General features: G+C 49.3%; 1 protein-coding gene across 1 annotated transcript in view; it reads right to left on the reverse strand.

Moving 5' to 3' along the window:
- Positions 1-646: 646 nt before the first annotated feature.
- FSTL4 (follistatin like 4) overlaps positions 647-27,928 on the reverse strand; it is a 398,358-nt gene continuing 371,076 nt past the window's right edge. Inside the window, exons 9-16 of the mRNA XM_028103667.2 lie at positions 26,918-27,079; positions 26,408-26,542; positions 25,363-25,389; positions 21,529-21,647; positions 16,355-16,504; positions 9,503-9,610; positions 3,325-3,434; positions 647-1,349 (exon numbers count right to left, since the gene is read on the reverse strand). Coding sequence (XP_027959468.1) covers positions 647-1,349; positions 3,325-3,434; positions 9,503-9,610; positions 16,355-16,504; positions 21,529-21,647; positions 25,363-25,389; positions 26,408-26,542; positions 26,918-27,079 — 1,514 coding nt within the window. The remainder of the gene's footprint in view (positions 1,350-3,324; positions 3,435-9,502; positions 9,611-16,354; positions 16,505-21,528; positions 21,648-25,362; positions 25,390-26,407; positions 26,543-26,917; positions 27,080-27,928) is intronic.

Below are 27,928 nucleotides of genomic sequence, written 5' to 3' on the forward strand. Positions count from 1 at the left end.
TTTGCGATTATAAAAAATTATCTTTTAATCAAAATTTCCAAAATAAAGTAAGTGATTTCCCCATCCCCCAAGATGCAAGAAGTCCTGTCGGCTCTCCCTCAGGCTTACACCAAGTCACATGAAAAGGAAATCACGAAGCAGCTGCACAGGAGAAAAGAAGGTCCAGGAGGCGGGCGGACGTGGCTCTCAGGCCTGGAGCGCAAGCCCTGCTCCCGGTGAGCCTGTTTCCAGGCCGGGCTTCAGGCCACTCCATCGGGGTGAAGCCTGGCCGGACCCGGCGGTGAGGGACAATGAGTACATGAAGGCAACCGACAGAAAGGTCAGCCTGGAAAGCAGGAACTCTTGGCTCCACGGCGTCCCCAGGTACCATGGCGTGGAGCTGGGCACAGAAACGATTCCTTGACACAGTAGCATGTGTTCTCACTGTAGCTCAAGGCGTAAATCATACTTCCGAACGAAAAACCCCAATCTGGTTAGCAGCGCATACCTTAGACTAGGAAACTTGCAAGGAGACCAGTGTTGAACCACAAAGCGAATACAGGTTTTGCTTTTGTCTGTAAAAATGTACAGGGCACCTGCTGGGGGCTGCGGAGTGAGGACTAGGCGGAGCTCGGTGGCCCGGGGCTCTGCGGCGGTGCGGGGGCCTTCATACCTCGCCCACCCACACGGCGGTGGTCCCCCGCCTGATGCCCGCCACCTCACAGCGCAGTGCCTTTTGTCTCCCGTCGACGAGAAACAGCGACTCCTGCGCTGGCGTGAGCAGGTACCGTCCGAAGAGCCCGCTGTCCCTCACGATCCTGCGGGGCCCTCCCCAAGGCCAGGCTGGCCCCACGGGCGGCTCCTTTAGGTTCTTCAGCACGCTCGTCTTCCCCGTGGACAGCTCCAGGAACAGCAGGGCCGGCTCCGTCTCCGCAGTGGCGAACACGTTGTACTGGTCGCCCTGGGTGAAGGAGGGCTGGAAGGCCATGTCCGAGACGCCTGCGCTGATTGTCAAGCTGTAGAGGGTCCGGATCCGCCCCTGCAGTGTGATCTCCTGCACGTGCAGCTGGGGGCTGGTGGGGGCCGCGCTGACGATGAAGCGCCCGTCGGGGGACATATGTGGGGTGCCACTCACGTCCCCGTTGGGGCCGACCACAGAGTCCGTGACGCTGTCGAGCAGCAGCTGGGGTGCGGCAGGCGCGGGGCTGTTCTCTTGGCACTGGATGAAGAAGTAGCCTCCCAGGTGCGTGTGGGCCATGGCCTGGGGCACGCAGCCGTGGCTCTGCAGGCTGATGGTCTTGAGCAGCACCAGTGTTTCCAGATCAACTTTGTGAACGGCAGGGTCAGACTTGTTGAAGATGAAGCCAAACCTGCGGAGGGAAGAACCGAGGTCAGAGGTCGGGTCGGGAGGGGGGTCTGTCTTTCGTCTAAAGGATCAAATCTTTTCTCTTCCCTCTATCATAATCCTTCAGGCATCTAATAGCTTCTTAATTAGATGTACCATCCTGCAGGGCACAGCTTCTTCCGTGATTCATCTATAATGTCAAACCAAAGGCAGTCGAGTTACAAATGCTCCTGGATTTATGCTCTCCTAACATGCACACTCCTCTCTAGCCATGGGGAAGAAGGGGCGTCATGGTGCCCTCCGCTGCTTCTCCCTGTGGGATGCCTTCTGATCAGCTCCCCTGGGGCCTTGCGCCAGCTGGGAGGTGGGTGCCGATGTCTGCGGGGAAAGGCCAGGAGCCCTGATTGCCTGCTGGGAGGGCGGTGGAGGCGAGCTTTCTGCTGTGGTTCCCTGGGCTAAATAGAGAGTCCGAATCTGAGCAGCCTGCGCGAGCGAACAGGACACACTTGCTCCCAGCGCTCCTTCCCTGCGAGAGGACCATAGAGGGGCAGTCTCTCCTGGGGCCCTGGGAGCAAGCTTGGGCAGGAGGGTTGGGGACAGCGTTTACCTTTGCAGTCTGACGGCCACGGCGTCTCGGCATAGCCTGCCCCCTGCATAGCCGGGCATGTGGCTCACCTTTCAGAGCCTCTGAGACGCTAAAGAGAGCAGTTCCTTCCTAGAGGGTTGTCGGGAGGACTGGATCAAAGAGGGAGCTGGAGGGGAAGGGCTCGGTAGGTGGTAGCTGCTCCCGTCTGGACTTGGCGCAAGTCTGCTTTGGAGGCGAGTTGTGAGCTGCAAGAAGACCTGACCCCAGGCAGGACTTGGCTTTGACTTGGGGGCCTCTGTCTAAACTCAGGGAGGCCTTTTGGTGCCTGTGGACACCTATAGGAATAAGAGAAAAATCTCCCCCACGCTTTTCTCCTGAGTAACTAATGGAGCACGTCAGAGTGAGGAGATGCCCAGTTTAAAGCTTCTTTAAAGCATTCTTAACAAGCCAGAACACGGAAAGAACAGGAAAGAGAAGCCCACTCTTATAGCTACACATATTAAAGCCACACATAGGCAATGCAGAGGCTGTAAGTTTGCTAGACTCCTGGCTGAATTCAGCTTCTTTGGGGGATTTTACCCTTTAGGGCCATCTTAGAAGCTCTCCCCAGGTGCTGTCTACAGGGAGGGGTTCATTAAGGGGTGTTTTCTTCCTTGGGCTTGGATAAATGGATGGGCCTAGTTTTAGAAGTCCAGTTTCAGTGTACAAAAATGAGGCATTGCTTCTTGGAGAAAGGTGTTTGATGTCAGACAAAAAGAGAGGCATAAATAGTGCCCCCAAGACCTTTGAGTCTCGGTGCCTTGATAAGAGGGCAGGCTTAGTCTTCTGCAGTGCTGACTTTCCAGTCAGGGGTGGGGGTTCTCTGATGTGAATAGGCAGGGGGGAGGGGCCGGGCTGTGATGAGGCTTGCAGTTGAGACCATGGCTCCCTTTATTAGGCTGTCCTTCTGGATGCTGACGAACCAGACAACCGGGAGGGCTCATTTCCTGGCTGGGCATCTGCATGGCTGCTCGGTGGGCTCCTGGCTGTGTGAACTTGGCCAGGGTCTTAGCTTCTCCGAGCCTCTGTTTCCTCATCTGTAAGAAGGGGTCAAGACCACTTTGACTAGTTTTTTTTGTGTGTGTCTAGTAAGTAGAGTGTGATCCATTAACCACTGTTGATTCCTTTCCTCTACTGTCCTCATCGTGAAGATGAGACTTCCCGCCCTCAATGGGCATCTGAGGGTGGCAGGAAGGCACCTTAACTATGACCATTAAAGACTTGGGGTGGGTCCATTTCTCTGTCCCCTCATGAGGGAGCCCAAGGCCACTCAGCATGAGTGGGAGAGACAGAGAAGGAGCAGGTCTCACGGTGGGCAAATGCACGGCTGAGCTGGATTACGGGGGTACTTAAGGGCACCGTGGGCCCGTCTCACCTGATATGGTTGATGATGAGGTTTGTCGGGGGGATGAAGAAGTCGTCCACTCCTGCAAAGGGCGTGCGGATAAGGTGCTGGCCCTGGCCAGTGCTGGCTTCTGTGATCACCTACAACACAGAGCAGGAGTCCTGGTGAGGGCCCACCCCAGTAGGGGTGGGCGACCTGGAAACCTTTGCATGTGCTGGTAGGGACCCTCAGCAGACGGGCTGCTTCAGAGAGGGGGGTGGGCAGGAGCAGAGTGGGAGCTACTTGGGAATGTCAGAGACAGGGACTCATCCTCCTGGAGAGAGGAAGTAGGGGGACAGATGTGAATGCCCGAATCATGCCCTCCTGCTCAGGCAGGCCGGATCCTAACCCACGGGATATTGTCAGCCCTCCGAAGGCACGGCTTCCCAGAGAGGTCCCCAGAACAGAACCGTCACTCTGCTCAGAGACCACCTCCCCCACAACAGAGAATCCCACCATCTCAGCATCCAGGTCACCCTGGGAAAAGAGGGAGAGAGCTTTTAAATCACAAAAAATGTTAAATGCTGAAAAGATTTACTGGTTCCCTGTTTTCCTTTGATGCCAGGTGCCTGGGCCCGTTTGTTGGGAATCTCTGTCCTGTACTGCTCACAGAGGTGTTCTCTGGGAACTGTGACTCCATAATTTATTGGAGAAAGCAGGAATTCTGCAGAAACGCCATTCCGAGATGCTGCTCAGGCCATTTAGATGGCTTGCGATTAGAATGCTGGGGATCGGGTCTGGCTGCAGAAAGGCCTTGCTGTGAGAAATCAGGAATCAGGCACTGGGTTTTGTCCACACTGGGAGTGACCGAGCATAGTTACCTCTGTTTCCCTGGAGGTAACACCCAAGCCCCTGTGGAGTCGGCAGGAGGCGGCTGCAGCCGTTGTCCCGTGTGGAGATCCCTGGTGGGTCTGTGTCAGGGAACAGCATGCCGGCGATGCAGAAGAGAGCCAAGTGCTACTGGAGATTAGGTGGGATGAGAGCGTGGTTTGGAGGTCCTGCCAGGAAGCCCCCTGCGGTCAGGTTGAGCTTCTGTCCAGCAGCTACCCTAGTCTTGGGCATGGCCAGGCCAGAGACATCGTGCCAGCCTGTGTCCCCTTGTCTTCTGAACGAGCTCATCAGCCCCCAATGTCTAGGCCGGGTGCCCTGAAGGGTGGCCGACCTGCAGCCGGATGAGGGGCTTGGCCCGCTGGTGGGCCATTCTGGAGGAAGGTCCACAAGGTCAAGCCCAGACCCTCTGAGCAGGAGAGCAGGGGCTCAAGCCTGAACACAGAGCTGAGACACTTCTCCTGATCTGGATTGTGGCTGTGTCTACAGAAAGAAGGGTCCAGACTTGTGCGGCCTGAGGCTGAGGACAGTGTCTCTTGGGGTTTTGTGACTCACAAGGCTTGGAGTTCTGGATGCTTTCACCTTTGAAGAATAGGCCTGCCTTCTGGCTCTTTCTTTTATGGGAAAATGAACACCACCTGGCCTGCCTCCTTAGGCAGGGTTGAGGTTTGAGTCTTTTCTGGATCATGGTTCCCTTGGCAGGCGGGGGGGCACGCAGGCAGAATGCCGGATTGGAATGATGAGGCTTGTGATTTTTATTTTTAGCCTTGGGGCACCTCCAAAATTGTAACATGGCATTGGCTTATTTTTCTGTGGTTTTTCAAAATGGCCAAATGATACTTCCATGGCAAGTGCATGGGGAAAAAAACCTCTTAGAATTGGGCATTAAGAAAATAGCAGCCTGAGGACACTGGATCTTGGGAATGTCTAAGGGAAAGTGCCAGAGAATTCCAAGAAGGCATACAATCACCGCTTGATACCAGGCCTGTCATTTTAGCTTCTCACAGAGATGGAAAATTACAGGCTGTCAGCGGTCAGTGTCATTCGCGCCTCACCACGCTGACACCCTGTATTCAGAGGTTACTTCATCAGAACGCACTAGCATGGGCCATTAAGCTGACGTGCGCTGCCCGCCTCATTTCTCCGATGCGTCTTCAGTTCCTTGTTGGCCTTGCGTCCTGCAGTGTTCCTGGGCACATTTGTGCCCAAAAGAGAATTGTTGAACCCCTCAATTTTGTTGGCTTTATGGGCTTGGTTCAGGAGCTGTACATCGGTGGTGAGATACCAGGAAATGTCACGTGGTTGTTAGTGTGGGCCCTGAAGTCTGAGCATCTCCCTCAGCGGGTAGACAGAACCAGTGGAGATGGGAGGCCTCGTTGGGCTGGGGACCGGCGGGCAAAGTAGTGACCCGGAGGACTCAAGAAGATGTTGGCTTCCAAAACTGGCTGCTGAGGGAATGGCTTCGTTTCTAGAAACACCTTCAAGTCATCCCAGCAAAGTTGTGTCTAGCCAGCTCCTTAGTGTTGGGTATTGAGAAACACTAGGATATTATTGTTTGCTTTGCACATGTACACAATGCAGAAACACATAATGTTGTGGCTAAATTTTTGTCCATTCCCATGATCATGGCCTTTGGGTAGGTTCTGAGAAGTCAAGTTGTTGGATACGGAAGCACTGCTCTGAGGCTTTTGGTTATTTCCAGATTGTGTATCACACAGGCTGTACCAGTGACATTTCCAGGGGTGTTTGCCAAGTCGTGGTTTCTTTAACCCGAGCCCATAGTGATGGAGGCAGGCCTATTCAATCTGTGCACTTGTCAAAGCGAGGTTCCTAGGCTTTGTGCTTGATGGTAGACATCATGGTCTAATTCCTGATAGTAATCAACGTGCTTTTGGGGTTTGGCCTTCGAGGCAAAATTTGCTCTTGGTTTTTGGGAAATAGTGTTCATTAAGAAATTTCCTTTCTATGCATGTTTTTAGGTATTTTTATTAAGAGTGTCTGCTGTATTTAATTAAATGCCTTTTCAGCTTTTATTGAAAATATTAGGGTTTTTTTTCTTCTGTTTTCATTTGTTTGTGTTAAGACAAGATCAACTGATTTCCTGAGGGTGAACCATCATTATATCCTGGGACTTGGTTTTCTGCGTTTAGGTGCACTGCTGGACTCTGTTTTTAATACCATGTTGAGAATTTTGCTTCTGTATTTGTAAGTGAGGTTAGTCTATAGCTTTTTTTAATTTTTGTTTTTTAAAGATTTTATTTATTTGTTTGACAGAGACAGCGGGAGAGGGAACACAAGCAGGGGGAGTGGGAGAGGGAGAAGCAGGCTTCCCGCCGAGCAGGGAGCCCGATGCGGGGCTCGATCCCAGGACCCTGGGATCATGACCTGAACCGAAGGCAGACGCTTAACGACTGAGCCACCCAGGTGCCTCAGCTTCATTTTTTTATACAAGTTTCAGTCAGCTTTTATAATTAAAATGATGGTGGCTACTTAAAACAAACTGTACATTTTCCTCCCTGTGGTCTGAGATAGTTCAAATAATATTAAAAATGATAGTTGGAAGTTTTGATAAAATTCAGCCGTATACTTTTCTGTGGTAGCTCTTCACACAAAAAACCTATAATTATTGTTCTATTTCAGGCTTCTGTTTCCTTAGGTTGACTTCACACCCAACGTGGGGCTCAAACTCACAACCCCGAGATCAAGAGTTGCACACTCTACTGATAGAGGCAGCCAGGCGCCCCAGGTCAGTTCGGTTTTTTTCCCTACATTTTGCAAGCAATCATTCACTTCTTCTCGGTTTTCAAATTTGCTGCCCCAGAGTAGTCATGTATTATTTCCCAGTAATTTTTATCCTCCTGTATTTGCAGTAACATTCTTTTCCTCCTTCCTCATTTTGTCTACCTTTATCAGGCTTGTGAAGTAGTTCTGTTTCTCTCTTTGTCTTTCTATTTCTATTAATTTCAGTCTTATTCCTTCTTACCACTCCGGTCTTGTGCTCTTCCCTTAACAAAAGTACCTCTTCTGCAGGCTTTTAAGACACAGATGCCCATGTGCACAGCCTTCTCAGTCTCCTGTTGATCTTGATGCGGCAGAATCGCTTTATCATTGCCTTTGAGACAGTTTGTAATTTCCCTTGTAATTTCCTTTTTGATCCATCGTTATAAAGGAGTGTTTTCTTATTAGGTCATATATTAATTATTTCTAATTATCAGATACTGATACACTTGTGTGGATGTTGACATGTGAAAAAATGGTTTTGCTGATGCAAGGTTTATATTAAATCAGGTTGTGTCATTCAGTTTTCCCACATCCTTCTTTCATCTTCTTTGTACAATGTAAGTGCATTTTTAATCAAGTTTTCCTTTATTTTAGATCACTCTTGTTTGAGGCATTCAGTTGTTAATGGTGCTTGATGTCTCTTGGGTGTTCATCCCATAGTACCTCTCTGTTTTGCTGTTTTTAGTGCCAAACTCATATGAGTGGCACTCTGAATACATTCTTGTTCACCTGTCCTCACCATGCCCGCCCCTTTAAATTCAACCTTTTCTTCTTTTTGTGGCATGTGTGTTTCTCATCAACAAGTTCTAGTTTCCTTCCTTCCTTCCTAACCCCGTCTGATTCAAGAGAAATCAGTTCGTCATATGTGGAATAATGAGACCATCGCTTCCCAGCTGCTACTTTCCAACAGCATTCTCCGAACCTTCTCTTATCCCAATAAGGTATTTCTAATTATTTTTACTCCCTCCTCTTTCCTCCACTCCCTATGCTTATTTTTACTGAAATAATTTATCTTCTGTTACAGACTGGTATCAGGATTTCTCATTCAGACATCCTTATTTAGCACTGATTACCATTTCCAGGGAATCTGGTCTCATCCATCATCTTACTTCCTCTCTGGGTTCATTGTTTGCAACTGTCGCCTCTTTATCTTTCTTCATCTTGAGGTCTCTGATCTGGTTCATCTGGTGTTTGTCTGGGATCTTTCCTCAGATCTGTTCCTCAGAGGGGGCGGTGAGTGATGCTGTTTCTGAATTCTTGCACACGTTTTCTTCGGTCCTGCCCGGTAGAGGATATCTGGGCTGGGAATAGAATCCTGTAGATTCCATGGTCCTGCAGCAGGTGAGAAATCCAGTGCCCAACTGATGTTTTTCCTTTCCGTTTCTCAAGTCATTGCTGTTAAATTAGGAAATCATTTTTGGTTTCAGAAAAAAAATTTTTTTTTGTGGCCCCTCCCCTTGAATTACTTTAGAGGCTTTCCTGGAGCTGCCAGAGGGACCAATAAAAGTTATGATTTCCATGGGCTTATGCTCTGCTCTGAATGAGCTTTATTCAGGTTCCTAGACCCTCTAAGGGGGATTTTTGGTCAGCTCACTTGGCCCCAGGGTGATGGTATCCATTAAATGACAATAGTCTCCATTTAGAGGAGGTGAAGCAGGATCGTCCCCCTGGCCCAAGAGGGAAGAGGCAGGTGGGTGGTCAGTCCCCTGGAAGAAGCTTCTGTAGAAGACCTGGGCGTCCCTTCCCTCTTCCCAGTCTTGAGAACACGGTGAACTGGGATCCATCTGCAGTTCCTCTTAGCTGGGGTTCTGAGAATGAAACCCTACTGTCCTGAGGCATCCAATGTGGGAAACGAATTAACTTCTCTTCTGTGCATCTAGAGTGGTCCTGTGTAGATTGCTGGGAGAATTCAGGCATTCACATCACTTTTCTTAGGGCTCAATCCTCGAATGTATCCCTGATGAAACACTCCACACAGGGGTGGTGTTACCTTCTCCCATTGGTGGACGGGGCAATCCCACAGAGCTCTTGGGCCCAAACTGTTTCCAAGAGGCAATACAGTGCAGTGGCTGAATATTGGGCTGTAGAGCCATACTTCCTAGCTTGGACCATGGGCACATTACTGAACTTTCCAGTGCCCTAAAGTACTATAGGCACTCAATAAATGTGCTTCCATTATGGACATAATTACTGTTACTTTTCCTTCCTTAAGGGCCCCCCTTGAGCACTTGCTTGGACACTATTCTCGAGCCTGCCCAGCCCGAGGTGCAGAACGCCCTTGCTCAGGAGAGGCAGGGGCCTGGGAGCCACATTCCGGTTGTCCTAACATTACAATCTTACCCATCATCAGGATTATTGTCCTTAAACGTAGGCCTGGCTGAAGATACCTGTGAGGGGCTGTGAGGGGCTTTGGCTCAAGGCTGTTTGCCACTCCCTCCTCAAGCCTGGATTTTTGGATAAATGTGATTAGCTACTTAGGGAAGCAAGAGACATTTATGAGACAGGAACAGCATCTTTTGTTCCTGTGGGGTGAGTGTGGGTCTCCATGTGTTCAACATACCTGGAGGCTCGGTTGGGACTTGTGCACGTCCCCCCAGCTCAGGACCCACACTTGGTCATGAGACTTGTCATAGGACAGCTTAGCCGGCAGAGGGTCCACACCTATGGACTTGAAAAAAAAAAACAAACGTACAAGTGGGTCATCATTATTAGAGGCTGACACGGTGGTCACTTCTGGGCTTTGTGTACATGACTGTTATGCCTAGGTGAGTGGGAAGCCAACCTCGCAGCCTCGGCAGTGAGCCTGCTTGGGAAGCCAGGGCCCAAGCCTCCCTTCTGGGTTTTCTTTAGAGGCCAGCAGTTGAATCCCTTTTAAAAACTTCTTGCATGATTTTACTTACAGGGGACTCAGACCATCTTGGCAAAGCCCAAACCCAGAGGGTTTACATTTTCCACTCAAGAATCAGCTGCAGGGCACTCTGGTCCCTGCTCCCAGAATTTTGGGCCCCTAGAACTCTCAGTGTCCTTCCCCAGGGGGTTCTGAGGCTGAGATTCTGGTGAGTTGGCCCTTCTTCCTGTGCCATCTGAGACTGACTTTGAGATCATCGCTTATCCCCGGTCTCTTAGCTTGGCACAGCTTCTCTCTGTACATCCTTGCACTGGAGTCTCTGGGACCCACGCTGTAGGATCAGGCAGACACTCTTTTTTCTTTTTTACTGCTATAACTGAAACTCCACTACCCCTCTAGAACAGAGGCTCTCCTGTGGCCCTCTCCAATGGAGACGGTTTTCTACTTCTCTGCTTTTTTATAATGTAGCTTTATATGTTCCCAAACTCTCTTTCATTAGACTTATACCACTGGATGGTGACCCCTGCCCTTCTTGTCACTGGCTGCCCTCCTAGCCACTTGCTTTCACTAATGATGTCAGCCTTCCTCGGGGGGAACCCATCTCTACCCCCATTGGTCAAAACTTCTCTGAAGAACTGTCTGTGGAGTTCCCGAATCTGCTTTTCTTTAACATTCACACCAAGTGTCATCACTCCACTGACCTCTTCCAGAACTTTATGTCAGACTCAGAGATCACTTGGTGATCCTCCTCTTATTTGACAATTCAGCACGATTCCACGTGGTTAACTATTCCCTTCCAGAAACGTTCTATTCTCTCAGCCTCCCCTGTCCCCAACTTCTCCCCCCTCATTCCGACTGTAAATACCGGCATGTCTCAGGTCGCCATTGTTGACCTTCTCTCTAAATCCTTTCTGTGGGTGAGTTCATCCAATTGCATGGCTGCAGATAACCTGCTGTACTCTGAGGACTTTAGAACTCATTCCTCTGTGGATGACCTCAACAAACACAAAACTGGACTCTTAATTTTGCCCCTCCCTGCTCACATATAGTTCCTCGCCCTTCATTACAATCTTTGAAGTCCCCTTCCCTTTCTTGCTCGCATTAAAAAGCCCCTGAAGATCCCAGCATCTGCCAGCTTCCCGGTTGCTTCCCTTCATTTGCTTAAAGGCTTCAGGATCTGGCACAGTCTTCCTGTACCCCGAGCCTCGTAACCCACCAGCAATAATACTGTCTTGACATTGTCTCTAGTTTCTTGGTCTCTCTCTTTCAAAACTCTCTTGATTACTCATTCTCTTCCAGGTGAATGGAAGACAAATGGGGTTCTGCCCTCTTCACAGCAAAACTTCCCTAGTGTTTAGACTGTAGCCTTCTCTCTCCTTTCTATTTACACATCTCCTATCATAATTCATATTCTCATTCTGAGGTGTGGTGGAGTTTGGAGGCTGAAGAGCTAAACCAATAATCTCTTAAATTCAGAACAGTGTTCTGCAGTCTCAATATGCTGAGGAGCAAAGATATGGAAGGGAAAAGAAAAAGATACTGAAGAATATACGAGGCTCTCAGTTAAAAACCCTGAAGGGCTAACTTCTAGGTCTAGGAATGAATCAGAGACAGAGTATGCCTTAAAAAACTTCAATTCAGCCTTGATTCAACCAAGTACTTGCTTAAAGTGATTAATTCTCTACTTTCTCTGCCTAGCAGAGGAAAGGGTAAAGCCTCTTCTGTGGGTGAGAGCCCTCTCAAGTCCATCTTTTTTATATATGGAATGTTGAGGATTTAAAAAATTACTAGGCATTACAAGATACAGACTATATGACTAAAGACTACTAAAAAATGCAAAAGAAACAGACCCATGAGCGATTCATGAAAAGATAATACAAATTTATATACAGAAGTAAAATTAGTAGAAACAAATGCAATACCTGAAATTAAGACTCAATAAATAGGTTCTGTTAAATCCATATTAGGTATAGCAGAAGACAGGACTAGTGAACTGAAAGACAAGTTGATAGAACATACTAAAATTAAAGCATGAAGAGACAAAAAAAGGATGGGAAAAAAAGAGTGAAAGACAAGTGGGACACAGTGGAAATGTCTAACTTTTTCAAGTTTCCAAAGAAGAGGTAAGAGACAATTCCAGTCTGATGAAAGGTATCAATCCACACATTCAAGAACCACTAAAACCTCCAAATTGGAATACATACAAAGAACATCATCCTTGGGCACATCAAAGTAAAACTGCTAAAGATCAAAGAGAATATCTGAAAAGTAGTCAGAAAAAAATATGATACATGACCTTCAAAAGAGTGACAAAAAGACCGACCTATCAACAAAACAATGGAAGACAGTGGAACAGCATCTTAAAATGCTGAGCAAGTAGAATTGTCAAGGTAGAATTCTATATCCAGTGAAAATAGTCTTTCTTTAAAAATAAAGGGCAAATAAAGGTCCTTTCAACCAAACAAAAACTGTGTTGCCAGCAGATCTTCACTAAAACAACTATTTAAAAAAGTCTTTTGTCACAGTGAAAATGATCCCAGACAAAACTGTGTACTTCAGGAAGGAATAAGGAGCAGTGAGAAAAGTAAATATGTGGGTGAATATAAATGACTGCCAAGTGTACAAAATATTAAGTCAGGTCTTGTGGGGTTCAATTATATATATGGAGATAAAATTTATTCCCACAATCATGCAAAAGGCAGGAGAGGAGTTAAAGGAGTTACTGTTACACGGTTCTATCGTTATTGGAGAAGTGACGTCATTAATTATATGTGACTGTATTGAGGCAAGGATGCATGTTATAATCTCTATGGCAGTCCTAACAATAACAGAATAATAATTGACTAATCCCAAAGAGAGTAAAAAGGAGGAAGAAGCAGAACAAACAGGTCAAATAAGAAGCCGGTAAGATGGTAGATTTAACTATATAATTAACTGCATTAAATATAAATGGATCAAATGATCCAAGTAAAAGACTGAGATTATTATACTAGATAAAGGCTAAAACCCAAACACATGTAGCTTTAAAAAAGACCACTTTAAATATATGGACATCGAAAGGTTGGAAGTGAAAGGACAGAAAAAATACAGCTAACACTAATCAAAAGAAATCTGATCTGTCTGTCCTCGTATCAGACAAAAACAGACTTTCAGGCAAAAGCATAGCCAGAAATAGAGATAATTTGTAAGAATGAAGAAGTCTTTGACCCAGGAAGTTACTACAGTTTTAAAGCAAAAATGGATGGAATTTAGATAAACCTACAATCACGGTGTGAGACTTCAACACACCTCTCGGCAGCTGATAGACTAAGTGGACAAAGAAAAAAATGACTTATGGGGCACCTGGGTGGCTCAGTCATTAGGTGTCTGCCTTCGGCTCGGGTTGGGGTCCTAGGGTCCTGGGATCGAGCCCCACACCGGGCTCCCTGCTCCACGGGAAGCCTGCTTCTCCCTCTCCTACTCCCCCTGCTTGTGTTCCCTCTCTCGCTGTGTCTCTTTCTGTCAAATAAATAAAATCTTTAAAGAAAAATGACTTAGAAGATCTGAACAATGCAATGAACAATCTTGACATAATTGGACATGTATACAGAATACTGTACCTACCATTAGAACACACATTCTTTTAAAGTGCAAATGAAACATTTTTATCACATTGATTCTAAGCTGGGTCATAAAGCAAGCTTCAACGAATTTCAAAGGATTGATATTACTCAGAGTATGTTCACTGGTCAGAAAAATCACTAACAGAAAGCCTTCTGCCCAACTGGGCTGGAGAAACCAAAACCCTGGTTACATCCACATTTCCCCCTATAATGAGCATGCACTGGGGCATTGCTGGGAAGAAAAACCACAACCCTGCTCACCGGCCTCACTTTCTCTTTACATCCGCAAGCCCTCAGTGGGCCTTTGCTTTCACCCAGCAGTCCTAGCACAGTGCCCTGGTCAGTTCAATCTCAAATGCACCCTTCACCTCTCTCTTCAAACCTCCAGGCTGGGTGATAATTTTCCTTCTTATTTCACTGAGAAAATAAAAGCAACCACAAGAAATGTTCGTCCACCTGCCACCCATTGTTAACTGTCACCTCTTTGTAAGTGTACTTGAATATTTTCCATTTCCTTCTGTTATGTGAAAGAATGTGCTTTTATCCAAAGCTGGCATCTCTACTTCTCTGCCCTGGATTCCACTGACTCCTGCCTACTTCAGTGATGCAGAAGAAGGGGAAGATGTGTGGGAGTTTTTTTCCCCCCAGCATTACATACATACATGCATACCAATGCTGTAATATCACCTATTCTAAAGAAGCTTCTTCAGTATGCTGTTACCTATTGCCTCATTTGGCTCCTTTTACCCATATTTACAGCAAACCCCCTCAAAATGCTTGTCTGTATTCACCATCTCTATGACCTCAAGCTTGTATTCTACGATCATGCTATCTGCTCCTGGCAAGGTGATCCATGGGATACCAAATCCAATGGTTAATTCTTAGGATCCATGATCTGCAAATGCTCAGCTATATCAGACACCACTAACTGCAAACTCTTCCTTAAGACCCTCTTGGTTTTGGTTTCTGGAACCCTCAGCTCTCCCCTGCCCTAGCCCCAATTTTCTTCCTACCTTTCAGGCTCCTCCTGCTTGGTGTCCTTGTTGGCTTCTTCTCTCCTTCCTGATCTTTAAGTGTTGGGGTGCCTCAGGGCTCCAACCTTGACCTCTTCTCTATCTGTATTACCTTCAGTGATTTCATCTGCTTCTCTGGATTTAACAGTTGGTATGGTGACAATACCCACACTGACCTCTCTGGCCTAGATCTCTCGTTGGCCTCCAGACCCGTTTATCCAATTCCTTATTTGACATCTCTACTTACATTTTTATTTTTATTTTGAAAGATTTAGAGAGAGAACGTGAGAGCATGAGTGGGGAGGAGGGGCAGAGGGGGAGGGAGAAGCAGACTCACTGCTGAATGCAGAGCCTGACATGGGGCTCAATCCCACAGCCCGGAGATCATGACCTGAGCCGAAATCAAGAGTCGTACGCTCAACTGAAGAAATCACCTAGACACCCCAGCTAACATTTATAATAGCAGTTTACACTTGGCAGGTCTAAACCCAAATTCCTAATTTTCTCGTCTTCCTGCTCCATGGCCTGCACCCCTGCCTTTCCCGAAGTCTCTGTAGAGTACATTACTCTCCTGTTGCTATGATAACCTAGTACCACAAACTGAGTGGCTTAAAACCACAGAGATTTAATTCTCTTACAGTTCTGGAGGCTCAAAGTCCAAAATTAATTTCCTTGGGCTGAATAGGGATGGCTGCAGGGCAGTGCCCGCTCTAGAGGCGCTAGGGAAGAATGTGTTTCCTTGACTTTGCCAGCCTCTAGCCCTGCAGTCCTTGGCTCATGGCCCCTTCCCCCATCTCCAAAGCCAGCAGAGCCCCAGTGTGGTTCAGTCCTCCCAGTGGCACCTCTACTTCTCTGCCCTGGATTCCACTGACCCCTGCCTACTTCAGTGATGCAGATACTCCCCTCCCTACACAGGCACAGTTCTCCCTGCCTCCCTCTGATGTGGGTACTTGCACTTGCATTGAGGTAGGAGGTAGGCTCATCCAGGTCATCCCCGGTAATGGTCCATTTACACATCCTTAATCACCTCTGCAGAGTCCCCTGTGCCCGAGAAGGTGACACTCATAGGTTCTGGGCATCTTGGGGCCACTATTCAATCCACCACACACAGTAAATGGCATCACCATTCTACCATTCCTCAAGGTAAAGAAAACTCCCAACAACCTGATTTCCTCTCTCTCAAACTTACATTGAATGCAGCAGAAAATCTTGCCACATTTAAAATCTATCAAGAATCTGATCAGTTTCTGCCACCTCCACGGCCATCTGCAGTTCATGCCTGAATTATTTCAGTAGCCACGACGCTGCTGTGCTTTGCCATTGGTTCTTTTTTTTAATTGTTACATCACTAGTTTTTGACGTGGTGTTCCATCGGTTCTTAACGGAGCCTGACTGTTTCATAATCTAAGTCAGATGAGGTCACTCCCCGGATGAAAATCCTTCGTGGTTTGGGCTGTGCTTTACCTCCCCCTTCACCATTCCCTGCTCTCCCCGCTCCTCACTGTCCTCCAGCGCCTCCGGCCCACCCTCTGCTCCCAGAATGGGAATCCCACTTGGCGTTTAGATCTCAGAATCTGTTCACCTCCAGAGCAAGGGCCGATTTGAAACAGTCATCCAATTCCTTTGTCACATCTGACCTGTAAATAGAACTTAGAATTTAGAGTTCTCTAACATTCTGATTTCCCGTCTGTCTCCCAGACTAGAATATAGGATCTAGCACTTGACTGCTCATTCGTGGCTGTTTTCCAAGGCCCTAGAACAGTGCTCGGCACATAGTAGGCCATCAATACTGCTGAGTAGCAGCGCGTGAACCTTCTTTGCTCTCCGCCCCTGGTCCCCAGTCTGACCGCCTCTCCAAGGAGCTGGGCAGGGGGGCAGAAAGCCAAGAGGACTGTGGCAGGCTGTGCCCCGGAACCGGAAGCCCCCCTCACTCCCTTAGAGAGATGTACCTGTAGAACTTTCTGGGCTTGCACGTCGACCACGAGGACTCTGTTCAGTGCTGGCTGGGCCACATAGATATACCGGTGCCGGACGTTCACGGCTGAGGCCCACTGGCACGGCTGGGTGGCATTTCCTTCCGCTTGGGGACAGATTTCTTCCTGTAAAGGAGATAGGCTGCCATATATCTTCTGAATCCCCCGGCCCGCCTGCCATGTGTGGATTCCCTCTCCCCTCCCCCTCCCCCGTCCCTCTGTTCCTACCTCCACCTTCCACCTTCCTCCTCCTCACCTTCCACCTCCTCCCACTTACGAGGCTGGAACTTCCCTTTGTGTGTGTATTTGTGTTTTTTTGTAGCGGCAGCCGCCAGGCCTGCCTTCCTCCCCCCTCGTGCGCGAACTCCCCCCTCTCCGCATCCCCATCATCTAGAAAACTTCCGTCCGTGGCCAGACTTCCAAAAGAGTGACCTACCCTCTCTGCTTCCTCACCACAGAGCCGGCAGTGTTCCCACCGAGCTCAATACTCCGTACTTCTCATTTACTAAATTAAACCGGTGTCGCCTTTTTATTCGGACTTGGGGTGTCATCTGACTCTGCTGACTACTCCTTGCTTCTCCCCCCTCCCCCGCCAACCCCACCACCCCGTCCCAGGGGCTGGGCCTTCTCTGTTGTTTGATCCTGCTCAGTTTGCCATCTCTCTGGGTTGGAACACACAGCGGTCACTCAACGACTTTTCCTCTCCAAAATCCACTCCCTTTGCTAATCTCATCCCAACCTATGGCATCAAATACCGTCGACATGCTTCCAACTCCCAAATTTGTATCTTTCGTTAGAGCCTCTTCTCCGAACTCCAGACTTAAGCAGCCAACCACCTAACTATACTTAGCTGTTTGCTGTACACCTCAAACTTGTGAGTCCAAAATCAATGCCCAATTTTACCTCTCAATCCTGCTCATTCCCTTAACAAGATGGCAGCTCCACTGTTTTACTTCCTTAGCCCAAAACCCTTGTGGCCACCTTCGAGTTCTCTTCTCATCCCCTCGGCCCTCATCCGGTGCATCAAACATCATTTCAGCTTTGCCTTCAAAATACATTCAGAATTTGACTTTGCCTCACTGCTCCCACCTCCATCACCTGGGCTCAGGCCACACAGTTTTTTTTTTTTTTTAAATTTTTTATTGTTATGTTAATCACCATACATTACATCATTAGTTTGTGATGTAGTGTTCCATGATTCATTGTTTGTGCATAACACCCAGTGCTCCACGCAGAACGTGCCCTTCTTAATACCCATCACCAGACTAACCCATCCCCCCACCTGCCTCCCCTCTAGAACCCTCAGTTTGTTTTTCAGAGTCCATCCTCTCTCATGGTTTGTCTCCCCCTCCGGCTTACCCCTCCTTCATTCTTCCCCTCCTGCTATCTTTTTTTTTTTTCTTAACATATATTGCATTGTTTCAGAAGGACAGGTCTGTGATTCAACAGTCTTGCACAATTCACAGCACTCACCATAGCACATACCCTCCCCAATGTCTATCACCCAGCCACCCCCTCCCTCCCACCCCCCACCACTCCAGCAACCCTCCGTTTGTTTCCTGAGATGAAGAATTCCTCATATCAGTGAGGTCCTATGATACATGTCTTTCTCTGATGGACTTATTTCACTCAGCATAACACCCTCCAGGTCCATCCACGTCGTTGCAAATCAGGCCACATTGTTGCTCGAGCACTGCGGTAGCACCCAGGCTGTACCCCTTGATTCTACCCTGGCCACCCCCGCCAACCTGTTCTCAACACAGAATCCACGGGCATTGCCGTAAGTCTGCCCACCTCCCTCCTCTTCTCAGCACCCTCCCCTCCATTAACACTCCTTCTTGCTCAGAAGAGGATCCGGGTCTTTCCGGAAGTCTGCAAGGCCCTGCCCCCTCTGGCTCCTACTATTCTGCGGAGCTTTGGCTTTTCTCTCCCTTACCCACTGTGCTCCATGCACATGGCATGCTTGCTTTCCTTCCCCTGTGCCACCCTCCTGCCCCTCTTCATTGGCCTGGCACTGCCAGCATGCCTTACCTCCGTACCTGGCTGCATTTGTCATTTCCACTTAACTTTGTGCACTGATCTGTCTACCTCCGTTTAGGCCCTCTTTGGTTACTAGAATGTTCTGTGACAGCGGGCTCTTTGTCTGTCTACTTCACTGCTATATCCTTAGCACCTAGTAAAGTGCCTGACATAGAATGGGTGCCTCAAATATGTTTGTTGAATGAATAAATGATTGAAAATGGGGACCATCTTTTCCCTTATCTTCTGTGATAGTCTCATGTGTTTCATCATGACTCTGGCCCAGCTCTGTCTCAGTCTCCTTGGGGTCCCTCTTGGTCTGCCTGTCCTGTAACTACTGACCCCCAGGGTTCTGTTCAGGTACCCAACTCAAACCACTCACACACACCATTGGCAGTCTCGTCTACTGCGCTGATTTTAGCCAAAGCCCAGATGCAGATGGATCCCAGATCTGTGTCTTTAGCTCAGAACTACCTTCTCCAGTGCCTGCTTGGTTCTCCCACAGCCCCCTCATACTCAGCCAGCCACGCTGAGCTGTTCCTCTCTTCCATACCTGCCCCTCCCACCGGGTCTTCATCAGCAGCTGGCCAGCCAGGACCAAGCATGACTATCACCCTTGCTGCTTCCTTCTCCCCTACAGTCTGCCACAAATGAGTCACCAAGGACTACAGAGACGGCCTCCTCATTCCCTGAGTTCATCTATTTTCCAGGTCTTTCCTAAATGACTGCAATAGCTTTGGGGCAGAACTGTCACCTTCTACCCTGGTCACTGCCCGGCATCACATTCAATCCTCACAACCACCCCCATTCACATGTGAGAAAAACAGAGGCTTGGAGGGGTTAGGTCACTTGTCTAAAGCCATTCAGTCTTGCTGAGTGATAGAGGTGGGATGTGAATCCAGGGGTGCCTGTGTCCCTGCCTACTACATGTGCTGCTTCCCACTGCCCAGAGTGGACCCCTCATCCAGCAGAGACACCCGAGAGAAGCACTAATCTACTCGTTCAGTGCTTTGACCAGAGGCTCGCTTCACGGCAACCCTCTTGGGAGATGGTGGGGCATTTTCTAGAGGAGAACACAGTTATTTGGGACTGTCGCCTAGCTCACCGTGGTCTTGCGCTGTCTGAAAGGCCTGTGGGGCCTCTCCTACTGTGACTCGTTCTGGCTTTTTAGGAAATGTGAGTCGTGGTTATGTTTTCAGAGATTTCCCTCGAGCTACAGGTTATTGCAAATCCATGAGAAATTAGTGCCCATGTGACAGGGTGCAATTATTTAAACCTAACTGCTAGAAATTAACTAGGACCACTCTTTCTAGATGGTTTCACGGCTACTACGTGGAAGGAAAATTCATCGAGGGTAGCATATCTAAAAAATGATTAATTCAAATGAAACAGCCCAGAAAACAGCTGTTCCAGAGCTACAAATGTGAGAGAAGCAAGAGCCTGAGACCTACCAAGAGCCAGCACAGGAATGCAACAAGCTGGCTGCAGGAACCCGCCTGGGTGTGGCCCACTTCCACCACGAGCTCCGGGCCCGTCGCTGCTCACCAGTTCCTTCACTGCATGTCCTCGAGGAGGGGCCCAGGAGGGCCTGCAGAGGACTCTTTTGGGTTAATGTAATTCTACCGTCAAGTAGCTAAGGGTCTACCTTATGCAGGCAACCACCAACACAAGAGAGAAACCAATGGGAGGGACAGAGCCCTGGGGTGGGGTCAGGTGACGAAGCACTGTCTAGGGGATGCCTGTGGACAGCTGGGTCTGGAGGGCTAGAAAGGCTTTCCTGGATCTGCCACCAGCAGTCATCTCTGCAGCCTCTGTCCATGTGGCATGGCAGCTCTGCATTTGGTCTCATGCTTCATAGCACCTCTGATGCTTGGGGCATTCTTGTGTTTCATGCTCTCTCCCCTTGTTCCTCTGGGGCCCCTGAGAACCTTGCAACTTACGTCCTCTATTGACTTGTTGAAGACCCCTTCCTTTTATAAACTTTGCTATCCTTAGGTTCTGTGACCCATGTTCTCCAGGCTTCCTTAAAGCTACTTCTTTTGCCTGCCAGAGAGCCGACGACTCTCCAGCCCACCACGGCCCATCCGCATCTTCTGGATGTTTCTATGCTTGCGTCCCATGGGCATCTTAAACTCACTACATTATAGGCCACCCTCGTCTCCTTGATGAAGAGCCTATCTGCTCTGCTTTGGGGATCCCCAGCACGAGACGGAGAATGTGGCCTCTGTACAGGGCCCCATAGAGTGAAAGAATGAACTGTGTCCCCCTGACCTGCCTCTCCTCCTCCTGAGTGAAGGGCACTCTGCTCCTCCTAGCAAGACCCCAGATGACCCTCGTGGTGCCTGTTGATCTTACCTGTGAATAACACTACAATCGATTTTTCCCATTGCCACTGCCCCTGGCTTGGCTAGGTCACTACCCTTTCTCACATGGGTGCTCACAACAGCCTCTGCACCTGCTTCTGGGCTTCCAATCCAGTCCTGCTCGTCATTACCCTCACTGGGGCCCCGCACATGTTCTAAAGCAGCCCCACCAGGGCCTTGCATCACTTCAAGTCCTCCAGGGGTCCCCAGAACTCTTAAGATCTACCATTAAAACTCCTTAGCTTTGACCCTGACCTACATTCATCCTAATCTCAGTCAGACCAAGTATCTGCGATTGCCGGATGTGACAAGACATTTTATGCTACCTTTTGCCATGTTCATGACATTCCCTTTAGAGACCCATCCCCAGTTCCTACTTGTTCTTCACAACTGAGCCCAGGGGTCCCCTGCTCGGGAGCCTTCTCTGACTTTGTCCTCCCCGGGTCTGGAGAGGCCTCACCCTTCAGTGTCCCCAGTGCACCTTGCACCTCCTTCTAGCAGCACCTTTTGGGCTGTCTGTTCACACTGCTGTCGCCATCCCTTCTCTATGAACTTGGGGAGAAGAGAAACCCACCTGTAAGCCTTAGGCCTCACCGAGGGCTCTGTGCACCAAAGGCCCAATCAAGGAATGAGACCTTCAACTCTTAGCCTCCCGTGGACTTTCTGGAGCTTTGGAACGCATGTGGAACTACACCACATGCAGCAAATGGAGTCTCGGAAGTCAAGGGGGCAGTCATGGAAGACCGACTTGCAAGCACGGACACTTACGTAGCTCATGAAGATCTTCTCCGTGGGTCTGAGGTGCCTCTGGATCTCACAGTCCACGGGGTGCAGGATGATAATGCCATCGTCCGAGAAGACGTAGAACATGTTCCCCACACTGAGGCCTGTGAGGAGTAAACACGGCCATGGTTAAGCTCCCCTGTCCCCAGCGGCTAGCTCCAAGTTAGGGTCACGTGCCACACGGGGCACACGCGACACCTGCGGTTTGGCTGCGTGGGGTACAGGCACCGGTCGAGGTGACGTGAGATGAGCAGGTGGTGTGTGGGCAGCATGGGGAGAAAGTGCCAGAGGGCTGTGAACCACTACAGCAGATGAGGGCTCTGCGATCCCCAGGCTATCCTCCTGGACACGTGCTTCTGCCCTAGGGCGCCCCGGGCAGGCCACCAACAGAAGGTTTCAAATGAATGATAGCCTTGGCTCTGACCTACATTTGGTCTTTCCTGTTCTGAAAGAGTCTCCCTTGGTCGTTTGTTGTCAACTAGTCAAATCAGATAGATCAGATCATGCCAGAAAGGCAAAGGCTAGCTCTTTTTTTTTTTAAACACATTTATATACAACACCACTCCCTGGAACTTAGGGTCCTGACAAAGCTGTGGCTGCCGCTCCTTTGTGCCAATTTCATCCTGGCCTGTCAGTGCCAGCAGACCCCCCCCTTCAAGACAGCCTGCTAGCTGCTCCCTGATTTCTGCTCCCACCTCTGCCTCACCCATTTCTCTGTGGCAGCCCCAGGTCAGGCAATGGACCCACAGCCTGGTCAGGCCCACCCGCCTGCTCCCACCACCGCCCTGGTGTGGTTGCTGTGGTCGGCGGGGAGAAATTTCAGACTAGCAGAGAAAGGGCCGTGGGAGGAGCTAGTGCCGCCTCCTTATTATAAACACAAAAAAACTGAGGTCCAAGGAAGGGAAGGGGCTTGCTAGAGGCTACTTGGATTTATGTCAGAGCTGGGGCTAGACCCTGAACCCCTACTCCGGGCTCTTCTGCATCACTGTGCCTCAACATAAAGGGTAAACATGGCACAAAAATAGTTAAGGTTTGAGTTCTCCCTTTCTTTCTCCCTCACTTTTTTTCTTGTGAAGGTAGGATAGTCAACAGATTTCCATAAATGCTAAGAAAATTAAATACATGAAAAACACACTCTTTCCTAGCATGCTCAGAAACCCAGCTAGTGACTTCACTGACTATCTGGGTAAGTTTTTAGTGTTAGAAAACAATGTAACATGAAATAGGAGCCAACATTCCACCTGCTTCCAATGGCTGCAGGCAATTTTCTGGGCCTCGGGCCCTTACTGACCAGGAAGCCCTAGTGCCTGGGGTTCCCAGTGTGGATCAAGGTCCCTGACTCCATGACACAGTCTTAGCTGCTGCTGGTTCTGTGCTGAGAGGGGCTCTGGGCAGGAGGGCTCTGCCACTGGGCACAACTGGACCCCAGCCTCTGAGAAGCTAGCCGTGCCTGGGAGCACCCTGCACAGGTCCCAGTGGGGAACCTGGGGTGCTGGGCAGCCTGTCCCCAAGAGCTACATGAAGGGGCCACCCACGAGGGCCCTGTCTCAGCTCCCAGGGCATCCCAGCTTCTGGCCCGTATGTGCTCTGTCCCCATCTATCTTGCCCCTGTGGGGCCTTCTCTCTGTCCACTCTCACCTGGCAAACTTCTTTTGCTCAGACCTACGAGTCAAAATCCCTGTCCCTGGGGGTCCCTCGGCCTCCAGGGGCCTCTTGGGAAATCGACAGCTGCAAGGACCAGTGCAAGACTGAAAGCTCGGGGGACTCCATGTGGGGTTGCAGCTGTGGCCACATGGCAGGCGAAGCACAGCCTTGCTCATCGTCAGCAACAGAATGCGGGCCTCGACAAACAACTGACTTCACAGGAGAGCCAGCCTCATGATCCGGCCCCTGGAAGGTTCTGTTTGAGCGTCGCTTCTCCTAAGGGGGCACGAAGAAGCTTTCTTTGCTGTGGTATGCCCCGATTGTCTCATTTCTCTTGTTGAGAGGGGACGGTTCCCTGCCGGCCTGTTGAGTTACGCTCCGGTGTTTCCTAACCCCCAGCTCTGGGTTCCAGCTGTGAAGGGTACAGGCAGCTGGCTGTCTGGGCAGGATGGAATTTGTTTGCTGCTGCGCTGTCCACAATGAAGGCAGCACCTGCCAGCCGGGAGCCCGAAAGCGGCCGGGGGTCTTAAGTTGGCCTCAAGGTGGGGCCTCTATGGCTGCATTTCACACACCCCAGGGCCTCCTGCATTCTTTGCTGGGCTCCACTTTTGAAACTTGAGCCTCTTGGTAGTAAACTCACTTTAGAAAATTACCACCTCTCAAGGACACAGAGGGAAAGCGCTCCGCGTGCATCGTGGCCTAGGAGCTAGGTCACGCACCGCCGAGGGACAGCTGTCCATGATGAGTGGCCATCGCTACAACCTGTTCTTCCAAGGAACCCTAAAGCCTACTGGCATCCATTCTCGTTTCTCAGGCTCTGCTTTTGTTTTGCTGAGACGGACTGTGGGCAGCAGTGCCTGACGTTCAGGAAATTGTTCTGAGTACGCGCATATGCTAGGCTCTAGGAAATGCCATGAGATGTTCATGAGGAAAAAATGAGACAGGAACTAGGCCGGCTTTCATTTATTTGTTTTTTTTTTTTAAGATTTTTAAATTTGTTTGTCAGAGAGCACAAGCCGGGGGAGCGGCAGGCAGAGAGAGAAGCAGATTACCCACTGAGCAAGGAGTCTGATGCGGGACTCGATCCCAGGACCCCAGGATCATGACATGAGCTGAAGGCAGCTGCTTAATCAACTGAGCCACCCAGGTGCCCCCCAGGTCAGCTTTTAAAGAGGTAGATTTTGTGCTTAACCCTGAAATCACAGGGTGCATTCTGCCACTTCTCATACTCCTCCCTGACACCACCATCCACTAACCTGGAGAATAAGTTATCTCCAGATGATGTGAACTCTGCTCTGGTGGAGGGGCTGCCCTGGGCTGGGGTTCACAAAGGCACATGCACCCCAAGCAGTGACTCAGGCTCTATAACCCAGTTCCCACATGGGCCTGCTATTTTTTGAACCACATGAAATTGTCAGTATTTGACCATTTTTGATGTATAAGAATGGCCATTTTTTTTTTTTTAGGGCCCAACCTAATATCTAAAGATGGTTTGATAAATACAAATTTAAAAAAGTCTATTCAGGGGCGCCTGGGTGGCTCAGTCTTTAAGTGTCTGCCTTCGGCTCAGGTCAAGGTCCCAGGGTCCTGGGATTGAGCCCCGCATCGGTCTCTCTGCTCCGTGGGAAGCCTGCTTCTCCCTCTCCCACTCCCCCTGCTTGTGTTCCTTCTCTTTCTTTGTCTCTCTCTGTCAAATAAATAAATAAAATCTTAAAAAAAAAGTCTATTCATTTAAAAATATACATGTAAATATACATTTACAGAAATCATGGTGGCTTTTTTCTTTGGCATTTCCTCAAAGTATACACTAAACCCCAACACCAATATCAGCTTCTGGAAAAAAGCTGAAGGCCTCATCCAACTAGGAACCCCTGCCAAGTAATCTGCTTCAGTGACAGTTTCAAACAGCTTCAGATGGCAACTTCCTACTTTTAAGTTCTAATGGACTGGTGTCCATTAAAGACACTAGTAGGTTTTAAATCTGCTTCTCAGTGTGTGACGCTTGAGTTTGACAATTGACCTCCCCCCTCCCATCCGGTCTGGCAGGTGGGCCCCACCTGTGGGGACTGCGTGGTGTCTGGACAAGCTGATCGTGGCCCATGGACATATGGCCTCACAATGGAGGCACGAACACAGGCGATCACAAGCACAACACAAAAGAAGTGAGCTTGGTACCTTCCTCTCGCCACAGAATGTTTGCCACTACAGCGTCAGAGAATCAGGAGCGCGGGAACGTGATTGAGGGAAGGAAAAGAGAACAAAACAATGTCAGCAACTTTACTGTCGTGATTCCTTTCAGGGACGAACGGCTACCTAATCCATCGTGTGTGGAGTCTGCCCCACTCTCCGCCCCAGCAGCAGCACGCTGATGGGACTCTGGATGTGGACACATGTTTCCAGGTCTCGGGACCTTTTCAATTTCTAAATAGTCTTTGAAATCAGGTCCCCAGGATCATGGAAACTAATGGGATCCTCCACTGCTGTGGTTGACAAGGAGCAAGCAACCGCTCTCCTAGAGTTCCTGATTACTTCCAGAAGCCATGCTGCTTTTCAACTAGGATTCTCCTAGGAAGACCATCTGAAACACTTCTAATGATCTCCTTTGATGATGAAGACTCAGCTTGGAGTTTTTGAATAAGGGCAAGAGATCCTATCTATCACCCGTGTCCATGGAATCATGCCTGCAGAGCCATTTGGGGAGCGGTGGCTACCAGGGAAGGCACACTTGGCCACCAGGTGGGCTATAATCCCTGGACTCGAGGTTATGTGTGCAAGTGTGGCCGGGCCACTTCCTGGGCCATGGTGGGATGGCAGCATGTGATATAGATCATGAACTGATATCTAGTCTATCATACATGGAATCTGCAACACTGACTGGTGGGTGGAGAGTAGGAGGAATTTTGTGGGTGAGGGGCAGAGGTTCCAGTCTATACAGCAAGGAGGAGGCAGAAGTGGGGCTAGGATATGCAAGCTTCCTTGTGGTCCTGGGCACTCTCTGCTGTCCAGGGACCTTCTCTGTCTGTGTGTTGTCGAGGTTGCCAGGGCAGGTCTGCTCACCTCTGGGCACCCTCTGTCCCCAGCTTTAAGCACAGAATATGGGAGTTTACCCCTGTCTTCAGGGGCTCATGGATGATGGGTGTGGCCTTGGTCAGTTGGTCCCCTTGCACCCAGCATCCCCCAATCAGCGCAACGAGGACCTCAGAGGCAAGAGCGGACTCACGGGTCTTTCTAGCTGAGTCTTCGATGAAAAGTGAAGAGATATCTTCATCCACGCCCACTTCGTTTTTGGCGATGCAGGTATACGCCCCTGTGTCTTCATACCGAACACTGCTGATGTGGAGTTCGCTCCCATTGGCTGGAGGAAGGACAGTGCTCAGGATGACCTGCTCAGCTGGGACCCCCTCCTCCCTCCTGTCTCCATTCTATTCAGAGTGCAGGCCCTTGGCAGGGCTGAGGGCAGCCAACATCCATGATACACGCCCAGAAAGAGCTGAAACAGCTGAACTAAACTGACGCTGACCTGGGATCTAACTGACAGGTTATCATCATTGTGCTCAAAAAGCCTGCAAGACCTGTGTGAGCCCAGATAGCAGGAGAATTTGGGGAGACGTTTGTTCACTCCCGAAACATCTGACTTAGAAACAAATCATGTCTCTCATTTCCACTGCTGGGGGAAGCGTCAGCTTAAACTTGATGGAAAGAGCAGAGAGGCACCGAGGGTGGTTCTTACCTAATAGAGAAAGCTGTTTCGACATCTGGGTGGAGACATCCATGCCATTTTTCAGCCAAGTGATTCTGGGCATAGGAATGCCCTCTGCGTGGCATCTCAGACTGGCCGCCACGCCGGGCTCCTGTGCCTGGGTCTCTGGATACACGCGGATGACTGGCGGCACTGCGGATGAAGTTGGTGCTGGTCAGAGAGGGCCCTCACCTGGCCTCGGGCCCGTGCTCTGGCCCCGACACCTGCTCCAGAGGGGTGAACCGAGACGTGACTCTGGAGTTCTCTTTGTTACTAGCTCACAGTCATCCTGTTCAGCAGATCAAGCCCTCGAAGAAAGGGCTATAAAATGAATTGTAAGCAATAAACATGTCAGGCTTTGTGCCCTGTAATTCATGGCTTTCACCATTATTCTAAATCTGATCAGAAAGACATCCAGATATTGAATGCCGTTCAGCTGCTACACGTGAAGAGCAAGAGCCACTGCACATTTATTTCTGAATGAATAAAAATCAAATATATTATTTCTGTTATTGGAAAGCCATTGGACAAGGGCTTAATTTTTTGCAGAAGGTGCTTCACAAAGCACTTATGGTCACTGACGGGCAGGGCTACTAATTACATCAGCACTCCAGGGAAGTCCATTGATTTTCCAGTGGATCACTGTTATTTCTCCACTTCTCACATCCCACCCCTCCGCCATGGGTGAAAGGCAAGTGTGTCCTCCTTGGCTCAGCCATGAGCCCTGGCAGTCAAGTTCAGGGCTGAGGATGTGTCCTCCCACTCATCAGAAGAACACGGGTGGGCAAGGTGTTAGCACTCGCCACAGATCTCTGGCCTTTCTTAAGTGGGCTGTCGGGGGAGGTTCCTGGAGGAAGTGAAGATTGTCTGGAGGATCTTTCCTCTTACCCCTAGCTCTGGGCCCAGGAAATAAAATAATTATCATTTTCAGTGGAATTGAGGGCTCTTACCTATCCACATATTTTACTCTACATATTTCCAAAACGGCTTCCAATTAGCTTA

This window comes from Eumetopias jubatus, unplaced genomic scaffold (assembly GCF_037043125.1).
Source record: "Eumetopias jubatus isolate StellerSeaLion01/CBP00866 unplaced genomic scaffold, mEumJub1_p1.0 scaffold_5, whole genome shotgun sequence".
Lineage (NCBI taxonomy): Eukaryota > Metazoa > Chordata > Mammalia > Carnivora > Otariidae > Eumetopias > Eumetopias jubatus.